The 12,397-nt window shown below is 39.7% G+C and overlaps 1 protein-coding gene across 1 annotated transcript in view; it reads right to left on the bottom strand.

The window, feature by feature from the left end:
- LOC105249053 overlaps positions 1-1,900 on the bottom strand; it is a 34,407-nt gene extending 32,507 nt beyond the window's left edge. Inside the window, exon 1 of the mRNA XM_011254210.3 lies at positions 848-1,900. Within this exon, the coding sequence (XP_011252512.1) occupies positions 848-857 (10 nt within the window). The 5' untranslated portion in view covers positions 858-1,900. The remainder of the gene's footprint in view (positions 1-847) is intronic.
- Positions 1,901-12,397: the final 10,497 nt, after the last annotated feature.

The raw sequence follows: 12,397 nt of genomic DNA, 5'->3' as shown, positions 1-12,397 counted from the left end.
TTTATACATTTTACACGCGAAGGCCGAAATTACTATCGCGTACGCGATCCGCTCGCACGCGGTCCGGTTTGTAAAAAGGAGGAAGAAGACGGGGGAGGGGAGGAGGGGGACCAGCAGGGGCGCCAGCGATGCTGACGCGAAGGCATCGACATAAACGACCGCGGGCATCCCTCGTAAATTTTTACAACGCCGTTTCACAATGTACAAAACTGGTCAGAGAAGAATCCAATCTTCCTCTCTCTCTCTCCCTCCCTCCCTCCCTCCCTTCCTCTTCTCCGTCTCACGATCTCGCTCAACTTTCCGAGTATCGTGAAAATACGTCGGTGTCGGGGCGACGAGGTCGCGGGGAGGGAAGGGAGCGACCGAAAAAGGAGAACGAAGCGCCCAGAGAGAGAGAGAGAGAGAGAGAGAGAGAGAGAGAGAGAGAGAGAGAGATAGATAGAGAGAGAGAGAGAGGGAGAGAGAGATAGATAGATAGATAGAGAGATAGAGAGAGAGAGAGAGAGAGAGAGAGAGAGAGAGAGAGAGAGAGAGAGAGAGAGAGAGAGAGAGAGAGAGAGAGGAACGAAGTGGCGAACTTGAAGCCGAGAGACGAGATCGGAGAGCGCTCCTACAATACGAGAGAGAGAGAAAGAGAGAGAGAGAGAGGGAAAGAGAGATGCAAAAAAAAGAGAAGGAGAGACAGAAGCACTGTTGTCGCATCATATCTCGCGAGTATACGGGGTCACGCAGGGAAAGAGGGACAAACATACCGCGAGCGGAGAGTGGTAGCGGGGAGGGGAGGCCGCGGGAAAGGCGAGGAGGAAGAGGAGGAGGAGGGCGGGCGGGGGGGAGACTCATGGTTCACCTGTCGTCATGGCAACGCCGCTTCGCCGCTCACTTGTTACTCCATCGGCATAGCTCGGTCCTCTCGCAGCCTCCGCAGGAATACGAACGCGAGTCACGATCCATCGCGTGGGACAGAGAGAGAGAGAGAAGGAGAGAGAGAGCGGGGACGACGACGCCTCCTCTCGCTCTCTCTCGAGGATTCTCTCGCCGGCGAATTCTCTCCTTTTCCGACGACGATGACGACGCGGGGCGGAGGAGATGAAAAAAGAGAGAGAGAATCAAGTTGCGCGATACCGCCTCGCTCGCGTCTCACCACCACACGTGCACCATAGAGAGATTATCACGCACAGACACGCACAGACACCACCGCGAGAGATGTATATATATTTATATACGTACAAACACTCTCGGTCCTCCCGTTCACCCGCGAGGAAGCGTAGAATTGAAACGTATCACAGAAACAACGCGCGAGAAGACGGGGAAGAAGCGGGCGACGCATTCACCCCCTCCCCCCTCCTCAACCGGTCCCCCCGCCGCGCACTTAAGCCCGAGTCACTCTTCTATTTTAAGAACTCCACGCTTGCCTCGTCGTATCCTCTCCCTCCTTCCTGGCGACGATCGCACAATTCACACGCACGAGGAGAGAAAGAGAGAGAGAGAGCACCCGACTTCTCTCCTCTCCTCGTTATCCACTTCCTTGAGATGACTTGAGTTTGCTATGCGAATCGCGGCCGATCGGAACCGGTGCCGACGACGACGGCGACGGCCAGGGCGAGTGACAGCTCCGAGAACGCACGGTGAGTATCCCTCGCTAACGCACTCGATCGCGCGCGATTAGTCATTGCCCGAGCGACATGCGAGAGCGTAATCGGCCAGCGCGATTCCAGCGGGATCTCTCCTTCGCCCCCCACCGTAGTCGAGCTACACCGCGACTACCGCGTGGTCGCCACCACTACCGTCATCGCGCGCCACTATCATCGTCGGTGAGACGCGTGAACGCACCGCGGCGAGAAACTCCGACCGCGAATTCCCCCGCCTCACTCGGCCGGTGACGTCATTGGCGCCTAAACGCCAAGTCGCCGCCAGCGAGGCACCCGTCTCTCCCCCCTCCCCCCCCCCCCGGTTCGATCTATCCGACCTCGTTCCTGCCGATCGGCTCCTCCGAACAGGAGAGACGGTTCACGTCTTGACGTCTACCTCGTGGCCACTCGTCTCATTCATCGAGGACCGCGTCGACACGATCTTCCTTTCATCGAGCCTCGATTGACACCTCCAGCAGAACGTATTGACTGATTAAATCGATCTGTGTCCAGCAATCATCCAGACCTGACCTTCCTCGCTGATCGACACCTCCAGCAGTTGCGATGAAATCGACCTGTGCCCAGGGTAACCAGCAAGCTCCGGTTAACCAGGAGTCCTGTTTCGAGTCGAATTTCCGGATTTCCTCGATCTCTCCTCGAGTTTTTCTCCTGGCGAGACAGCCTTCCCGCGTCGATCGGGATTCCTCACTTGGCGCGTCTACCTTTCCCTCGTTTCCTCTGGATCGCGCTCGATAAACTCATCGGGGCTTCCTCGACCTCGGGGGGCTCACTCGAGGGGGGGGTGAATCCGCGATCTATCGCTCACGATCCCTCCCTCCCGCTTCGTTATCAACAAGTGATTTCCCCGCGAACGCCAACGCTTCGACGCACCATACGATCCACGGTGTCGCGTTGCGGTGTCGCACGCCGCACGACGCTACACAACCTCCTCACGGCGTTGTTATTGTTGCGTAACTGGCGGGTCCCGTGTAGCTGGCTGGCTCTCCGGCCGCGCCACGAGACAGAGCGTATGGAGTAGTGGCGCGGGTAAGGGTGGGGAGTGGAGCGGAGCGCGCGGGGTGGGGGGGCGAGCGAGCGAGCGAGCGAAGGCAGCCCCGTGGGTGAGCCAGTGGGCGAATACGCAACGAGAGAGAGAAAGAGAGAGATGGAGGGAGGGAGGGAGGGAGAGATCGGGTGCGAGCGGTGCGCCGTCTGGCGTAGCAGGCGACAGTCTGCTGCCTTCCGAGAACCACGAGGCGATTCCGTGTATCGAACGCGCACCGAGGGACGTCGACGAATGGAGATGAGTGGGTAGGGGGTGGCGGGGAGGGGGGAGATCGGCGCGCGATCCTGGAGGGGAGCGCGAGGGAGGGGGGAGGACGGGGCGAGCGACACGAGAAAGCTCGAGCGACGAGTGAGAGAGAGAGGGGGATCCCTCGGGAGCGAGAGAGACGGGGTGATCAGACACGAGGCTCTCCTCAGGGACGCGGATACGCTCTCTTACGTTTGCGTGAGGAGGGGGAGGAGGAGAATCGGCTCGCTACCACGTCATATTGAGAGACGATAATGAGGGTTTTAACCGTGGCCTTGCTATCGCCGACTGCGACGTCGCGAAATGGAAAATCTGCCGCGAAATTATGCGAGACCCGCGAGACCCTGGCTTACGTCAGGTTTACGCGACGTTTCTTTCTTCCCTCCCCTGGTCGCTTATCGAGTCCGAGCGAGGAATAACAGGCCGTGTAACGCGAATCGCTGATCGAAATGGATTGCTTGGATAGATCGACGTACGCGATGGATGATTAGAAAGAAAGAGGAGGGAGGAGGGGGCTTTTTAGAGAGACGTTTTCAACCGTTCGCCACCCAAACAAAAGGATATAAATAAAATTGTAAATACAAGAGGCTCTTCCTCTCACATTCTGAGAAAAATACAACAAAAATGTCGGGGATATATATCTTGGTGATTATCTATCTTATCTATTCCATATCGCCAGAAGCAGGTCAGAATAGACGGGGATATCTTTTCCGTTCATCTTTTTTGCCATCATCTCAGTCATGTTTCATTATCCCCGAAACTCCTCTACCGAGAAGGGATCCCACTGTTATCTGCCAGATATTTGCGATCTTCTCACACGTGTGCCAGTTCCGGAAGGACGGCTGGCCTTCAGGGAATTGACCTCGGGTATCTTTTGAAAATCTTTTCGAGGAAAAATATACCGAAAAAGGATTAGCGTAATTTTTGAAAATAATTTCTTCCAAGAATTCTCTATATCTCGGAAATTTCGATTTTTACAATAATCCTTTGGACAATCAACTTGTAACGATTTTACCGATTTTAGAAATATAAAAGATCCTTCAAAGTTGCTTGTTTTGAAGGGAAACCTTTACTTCTTCACAAATCTGTATCTTTTAATAACATCTAATCTTGTCCAAAAAAAAAAAGATACACTTAAATTTAGAATTAAATTAATTAAAATACATTATGTATCTACGCGATTGTTTGTTTTGAAGGGAAATCTTTATTTATTTACAAATCTGTATCTTTTAATAACATATAATCTTATCAAAAAAAAAAAAAACTTAAATTTAGAATTAAAAAAAAATAAAAACTGTTAAATTTAGAATTAAATTAATTCAAATACATTACGTATCTACGATTGTTTGTTTTGAAGGGAAACCTTTACTTATTGTTTTGAAGGGGAACTTTTACTTATTCACAAATCTGTATCTTTTAATAACATCTAATCTTGTCAAAAAAAAACTGTTAAATTTATAATTAAAAAAAAAAAATAAAAACTGTTAAATTTAGAATTAAATTAATTAAAATACATTACGTATTTACGCGATTGTTTGTTTTGAAGGGAAACCTTTACTTATTCACAAATCTGTATCTTTTAATAACATCTAATCTTGTCAAAAAAAAAAAATACACTGTTAAATTTAGAATTAAATTAAAATGAATTAATTAAAAATTAAAATACATTAATTAAAATACATACGTATCTACGCGATTATCTTGATTCTATTCCGTCAGCATCTAACGGTATTCGTGTCGTAAAATTATTCGGCAACGTATATTATCCGAATGAATTTTCGCTCGATCTTTCTTGCAATTAACGGTTAATATGGTAGGCGATTTATCATTCGAGGACAATCGGGCGGATAATTAACGATTTCATTGCACGGAGCACGAAAGAGCCCCCGTCACACATCGCGAACGTTGGCCGATCGTATCTGAAACGCAACACGCACAATTGCGATCGTGGGCGATCAACTACGTAATCTCGCAGTATGCAACAAGTTACTTTCATTAATTGGACGTGGCAAGAAAACAGCGAGTATCGATGTAAAGTAAACCCACCTGCTTTCACGCTCTCGGATATTCACGTAACGCGTATATGCCCCTAATAACGAATTAATGACGAACAAATTGTCACGTGAAAAAAAACACGCGCGTGAGAAAAGTCCCGTACAGCGCGGAATATTACTGTTATACAGGGTGATTCATTTTAATCTTAACAGGCAAATATTTTGAAAAATATGCGAGATACGAAAAAATGTTTCAGACGAAAGTTATATGGTTTTAAAGGAGACGTAAGATGATGTCATTAATTTGATCGTAAATAGTTACTTGAAGATCGCGTGAAGGTCACCCTCAATTTTTTAAATGGAACCTACTCTTTCTCATTACATATTCTTGTAGCTTATTTCGAGAGTTTTCCAAAACACTATAATTAAGTTAGTTTTCATTAAGTACTTTTCGAGTTATGAGGCTTGAAATCGTTTCTTAATTTTACATAAACCGTCTAAAAATATCTTGTAAAATATTCATTTTTCGATTATCTTACCTTAATACTTTTATGTACTAAATAATGAGAGGAATTAATTGGTGTAAAGAAAATACATAGCTGTTTCGAAAAAAATAATTTGCAATTAATTACATATTTTTTTTTAAATAACTATGTTTTCTTTACACCAATTGATTCCTCTCGTTATTTTGTACATAAAAGTATTAAGGTGAGGTAATCGAAAAATGAATATTTTACTAGATATTTTATGGTTTATTTAAAATTAAGAAATTATTTCAAGCCTCATAACTCGAAAAGTACTCAATGAAGAAATACTTTATTATAGTGTTTCGAGATAAGCTACAAGAATATGTAATAAAAAATAGGCGGTTTCATTTAAAAAATTGAGGGTAACCTCAAATTAATAACACCATCTTATTTCTCCTTTAAAATCATACAACTTTTGTCCGAAACATTTTTTCGTCTCTCGCATATTTTTCAAAATATTTGCCTGTTGTTGCAAGATAAAAATGAATCACCCTGTATTACTGTTATATTACTGCTACGTCCATACTGTACGGGGTACAATTTAACTTTTTTTCAATTAATATCACACATGGCTCGCGATCGAAAGTACGAGGGATGAACGAGATTTTGGGAATATCGAGGCAGGGTGAAAAGCGGATCGAATGAAATTTCGCCGAAAGTGGGCTTGACCCGATTGCATTTTGCAAAGCTCGTCCCGATCGATCTCTCGCGGGATGGGTGTGACGGAATAAAATGCGAAATGCCGGATACGCGATACAAATGCAATCTCTATGAATTTATCGAGCCGTTATGAGGCGTCAATCGGCTCGGCCGGTCTTTAGGGTGCAACGAATTGCACCGATGCAAACGTCCCTTTCGAGCGCGGCCGATCGACGTGATTATTATTGAGCGACAACAAAGGCGCTCTAATTGGCACGGGGAGAGCGCAACGCGTGCTCGTTCACGGGGAGGAGGAGGGGGCGGAGCGGGGGTGGAGGAGGTTGTTATCGCCAGCTCGGTAATTAAGGCGAAAGAATACAAATTGCGGCGGTTGCGAGCGCTATTAAACGCGAGGATTGGCTCTTCGACGAAACATTCCGGTGCCGCTTTCTCGTTTTCGCGAAAGGCATTTAACGAGCTTCATTCATGGTATCGCCCGATCCCAGGATCCGTGAGCAACAGTCGAAGCATTTATCGAGCTTGATACGCTGCTTGTCGATGTAATTAATTAATGTTAATTATTAGAAATAGAGAGAGAGAGAGAGAAATGAATAAACACGGAAGTGAAAAAAATTCAAAAAAGCGCGATATTTTTAAATAGTACACTGAGGAAAAAAATTATCTTGAAATAAAGAAATTTTAGTTAACTCAAGAAAGTTATTTATTCGATGGGTACTAATCACGTATTTACTTGTATTCAAAACGTCTGTTTGCTTAAGTTAAGTATTTATTTACATCTGTTTAAAGAAATATAATTTTTAATTAAATATTTTTATTTTAATTTTACAAAATATTTATTAAAATGCATTTTTTATTCCCAAAAATTTTGAATCTTTTAATTTTAAAAAATTATATATTTAATTTAATAAATTATAGTATATATTTTACGAAAATATTATTTAAATATAAAAAATATATAAATGAAAATAATGTACTTAATATAACATGCATATTTAATTAAAATTAAATACTTTTGCTTAAATGAAATAAACAATTCCTTGCATCTAAAGCAAAAGTTTCAAGAAAACAAATTTATTTGATTTAAACAAATTTTTCCCTCAGTGTATATAGAACGAGAAATTGTACGCATGGGAGAACTAATATATTCATTCTCTTGCAAAATGTACAATTTTGAGATATGTGAGTGCACTTTGACACTTTTATAATCTTTTTTTTTTTGCGCGAAATTGCAGAAGTAGTTGCTCTCTTTCCGGAGATTTTTTTTATTTTATTATTTCATTTATTCAACTTGAAAAAAAAAGGGAACGCGTCAAAAAATTAATCTCCACGACCTATGCCAGGTACATTTTCACACTTTAACATATGTACGAGCGTTTTTTTATTCTTTTGTCTCTATTTGTGACATATTTTTCTAGCACACGTAGTACTATAACAGTTTAAATGTTTTTTTGCAAATGAAATTTTCTCGTTCCTTCCCTAGTTTTCTGGTGCAATTGATCAACCGCGTTCGTCTTCTCGCTCGTTAATCACGCATCATTCTGCATTCCGTCTCATCGATTTGCATCTCGAAATATTCTTAAATTGAATTCTCACTCGAAATTATTTTCAGAGGGACCTTTTATTATTTATTCCGCGAAAAAGTCATTCCTCGAGCACTCGTGACACACAAACTATCTCGGTCTTTATTCTCTGCTAATAACTGTATTTATTGTTCAAAGAATCACGTGGACGACTTTTGACAAGACAGAGAATTTGGGATTCGAGCTCGCATCGAATCGGAGCTATTATTGTACGGTGCAAGCCGTACATTGTAGAAGGAAAGAAAAAAGGCGCCGATCGGTCGCCAACGTCCTACACAGCCGTCATAAAGTCGACAATGGCGAGCAAAGAAGAGCCGTCTCAGGCAGCAGGCGAACGGGCAGACGGTTCGGCGAATGAACGGGCGAGCAACAACCAGTCTGGCAGAAAGTCCAGGCCTGTTCTCTGGCTGTCGGAGTTCCGTAGGAACCGGACTGTTGTTCGCCCGAGACGACGGGATCATTCCACGAACCTGCCCCACCGCCTCGTCTGCGCCCTCCTGCTCTCCTTTGCCATGCGTATCTCACACACGCGCACGCACACATACGCACGTTTCTCTTCCTCGTTCCTCTTAAGATGGTTCCGTCCTGCTCCTTCTTCTCCCAGGCTGCTCGATGTAAAATACTTCGCTTCAGGACAATCCTCTTCGTCATTTGGTGATCACGCACACGCAGCAGAATGGTCGGTCGGGGTTGTCCCTTTTCTAGTATTGCAAGAGAAAATAACGGAGAAAGTAGAGAGAGAGGAAAGAACAGAAAGACTGCAAGAGAGATTTAAAAGAAGAAGACAAGTGCCTTCATGAGACACATATTTGTCATTATTTTTGTATAAAACATATATTTAAGACACAGAAAATAAGTGTCAAATCAAAATTTGTATACTTAAATTAACGCGTTCATTGTTTCGTATATATGTAATAATTTATATCTTCTTGGAAGAATTTAATAATTTTAAATTTCAACAATATTATAGTCTTATTTTAATATTGCAATTGTCACCTCAAGAATATATAATTATTTAACATGATAATTAAGAAACGAGCAATATAATTATTTAATTCTACTTTAAAAAAATTATAATCTTTGATTTGAAAATGTTATTTTCCATCTTACATTGTTTCTTTTCCATTCAAGAAAATTAAATTTTAAATTATAAGAATATATTTTTTTATTGAACTATATAAAATGCTTCATTCAAGCAATTATATTAATCATTCAATTATATTTTTCTGTAATTAACGCAATATATAATCTCGTTTCAAAATTTCCATGTTAAAACTAAATATATTTTCAAAACAAGAATGTCCTTTTTTTCTGTGTGGTCTTTATAATTTTATAGATGTGACGAAGGTCTAATAATTCGATATTACAGAAAAAAAATAAATGTCAATCAAATCGAAACTTATATACTTAAACTAACGCGTTCATTGTTTCGTATGTACGTAACAATTTAAAATCTTCTTGGAAGAATTTAATAATTTTAAATGTCAACAATATTATAGTCTTATTTTAGTATTGCAATTGTCACCTCAAGAATATATAATTATTTAATTCTACTTTAAGAAAATTATAATCTTTGATTTGAAAATGTTATTTTCCATCTAACATTGTTTCTTTTCCTTTCAAGAAAATTAAATCTTAAATCATATGAATATATTTTTTTTGATTCAATTATATAAAATGGTTTCATTCAAGTAAGCAATTATTGGAGCAATTATATTTTTCTTTAATTAACGCAATATATAATCTCATTTCAAGATTTCCATGTTAAAACTAAATATATTTTCAAAACAAGAATGTCCTTTTTTTCTGTGTATGTTTAAATATATCTGAAAAATTTTGTTTAATCCTCGTTTTCTTCTAGGGCCATCATTCGTGTCTCTTGGATCTTGATTTTACAATTTCTGTCAAACTGACGTATCTGTCAAATTTTCGCTCTCGTCTTTCCTCGCGATGAATTTCTGCAATGCTTGCGGATTGCGTGCAAGAAACGCGCAGTACTGAATAAAACTCGTCTACATCGCGTAAACACGTCACCGGTGCGTCATGGCATTTTAGCACACGAAAGCGTTGAGGAATGTCTCGACGAAAAGACCCGTCAGGTCATATTTCGTACAAACTTCACTTTTATCGTTAAAAATGTTCGGATATAACGAGAACAAGAAGCAAAATGCAGGCGTATAATAAGAGGAAAATATCGAAAGTAAGTGAACCATAAAGTGAACGGGGGAATGATTTTGTTTACCAGGTAATCTCGTTTTCTGTTCAATAAAAGCCATTCATATTTTTCCTATAAATTATTCTAAATTTCTCTTAAAATTATACTAATATATTATTAATACATATTAATATATTTTTTTAAAAGAAGTTTAGGATTATTTATAGAAAATAAATATATAATAAATAAATATAAATAAATAAATATAAACAAATAAACATATAATATAATATAATATATAATATATATCATTAATTTAAAATTATATATATATATATGTATGAAATTTGCAACACAAAGCAGTTTTTCAAATATACCACGGAAACAGACTCTTTGTATTATCGATGTCCGCTCTTTCTTTCTTCCCTCTTTGACGGAACGAGCACTTGATGTTGTTTGCGGTGGGGGTCAAAGGCGAGCGAGGACACATTACTTAAGGTCACCGTGTTAATCGTGCCGCGAGGATTTCATTAACATCTCGATCACGAACGGTCGGCCGCGCACACGGATGGGGAAAAATGGTATTCTCGAGGTGTAATAAGGGTTTAATAGAACAGGCGAATAGCCTCGATAAGGGACACGTTCGATATAAATGCCTCGATAAGCAATGCAACGTACTATGGAGGATTATGCGGTGAGATGATATATCCTTTTCAAGTTAAAGAGAGAAAGAAAGAGATTTCATTGAAAAGTACTGTATGAAATAAATATTCGATATTTAATATATAAATGTTTTAATAGAATAAAAAAATATATAACACGTTATATAACAGTTATATAAATGTTATTTGGCAAGTATGCACTAGGATCTCCCGAGATATTTTTTTGTTCGATTAAAACATTCCCACATTAAATATCGGATATTTATTTGAAGTTTCGACATTTTATATTTTTGTTTTTCATCGATCGACATTTTTTTTAGTTAAAGAAGCATGCGAGATATCTCGTTTGCGAAATAGATTAATTTCGTCAAATGTAGCTTGATGGGGAAAAATGGTATTCTCGAGGTGTAATAAGGGTTTAATAGAACAGGTCGAATAGCCTCGTCGGGGATCCTCGATAAGGGACACGTTCGATATAAATGCCTCGATAAGCAATGCAACGTACTATGGAGGATTATGCGGTGAGATGATATATCCTTTTCAAGTTAAAGAGAGAAAGAAAGAGATTTCATTGAAAAGTACTGTATAAAATAAATATTCGATATTTAATATACAAATGTTTTAATAGAATAAAAAACTACATAACACGTTATATAACAATTATATAACTGTTATGTGGCAAGTATGCACTAGCATCTCCCGAGATATTTTTTTATTCGATTAAAACATTCCTACATTAAATATCGGATATTTATTTGAAGTTTCGACGTTTTATATTTTTGTTTTTCATCGATCGACATTTTTTTTAGTTAAAGAAGCATGCGAAATATCTCGTTTGCGAAATAGATTAATTTCGTCAAATGTAGCTTGATGGGGAAAAATGGTATTCTCGAGGTGTAATAAGGGTTTAATAGAACAGGCGAATAGCCTCGTCGGGGATCCTCGATAAGGGACACGTTCGATATAAATGCCTCGATAAGCAATGCAACGTATTATGAAGGATGCGGTGAGATGATGTATCCTTTTCAAGTTAAAGAGAGAAAGAAAGAGATTTCATTGAAAAGTACTGTATGAAATAAATATTCGATATTTAATGTATAAATGTTTTAATAGAATAAAAAAATATATAACACGTTATATAACAGTTATATAAATGTTATTTGGCAAGTATGCACTAGGATCTCCCGAGATATTTTTTTGTTCGATTAAAACATTCCCACATTAAATATCGGATATTTATTTGAAGTTTCGACATTTTATATTTTTGTTTTTCATCGATCGACATTTTTTTTAGTTAAAGAAGCATGCGAGATATCTCGTTTGCGAAATAGATTAATTTCGTCAAATGTAGCTTGATGGGGAAAAATGGTATTCTCGAGGTGTAATAAGGGTTTAATAGAACAGGTCGAATAGCCTCGTCGGGGATCCTCGATAAAGGACACGTTCGATATAAATGCCTCGATAAGCAATGCAACGTATTATGAAGGATGCGGTGAGATAATGTATCCTTTTCAAGTTAAAGAGAGAAAGAAAGAGATTTCATTGAAAAGTACTGTATAAAATAAATATTCGATATTTAATATACAAATGTTTTAATAGAATAAAAAACTACATAACACGTTATATAACAATTATATAACTGTTATGTGGCAAGTATGCACTAGCATCTCCCGAGATATTTTTTTATTCGATTAAAACATTCCTACATTAAATATCGGATATTTATTTGAAGTTTCGACGTTTTATATTTTTGTTTTTCATCGATCGACATTTTTTTTAGTTAAAGAAGCATGCGAAATATCTCGTTTGCGAAATAGATTAATTTCGTCAAATGTAGCTCGATGTAGCTCGATGTAGCTCGAGCGGCATAATATTGTGA

The sequence above is a fragment of the Camponotus floridanus genome, unplaced genomic scaffold (genome assembly GCF_003227725.1).
Source record: "Camponotus floridanus strain SB8 unplaced genomic scaffold, Cflo_v7.5 scaffold18, whole genome shotgun sequence".
Classification (NCBI taxonomy): Eukaryota; Metazoa; Arthropoda; class Insecta; order Hymenoptera; family Formicidae; genus Camponotus; species Camponotus floridanus.
Note: the sequence above shows the minus strand (reverse complement) of the source record. Positions and strands in the feature narration are given on the sequence as shown.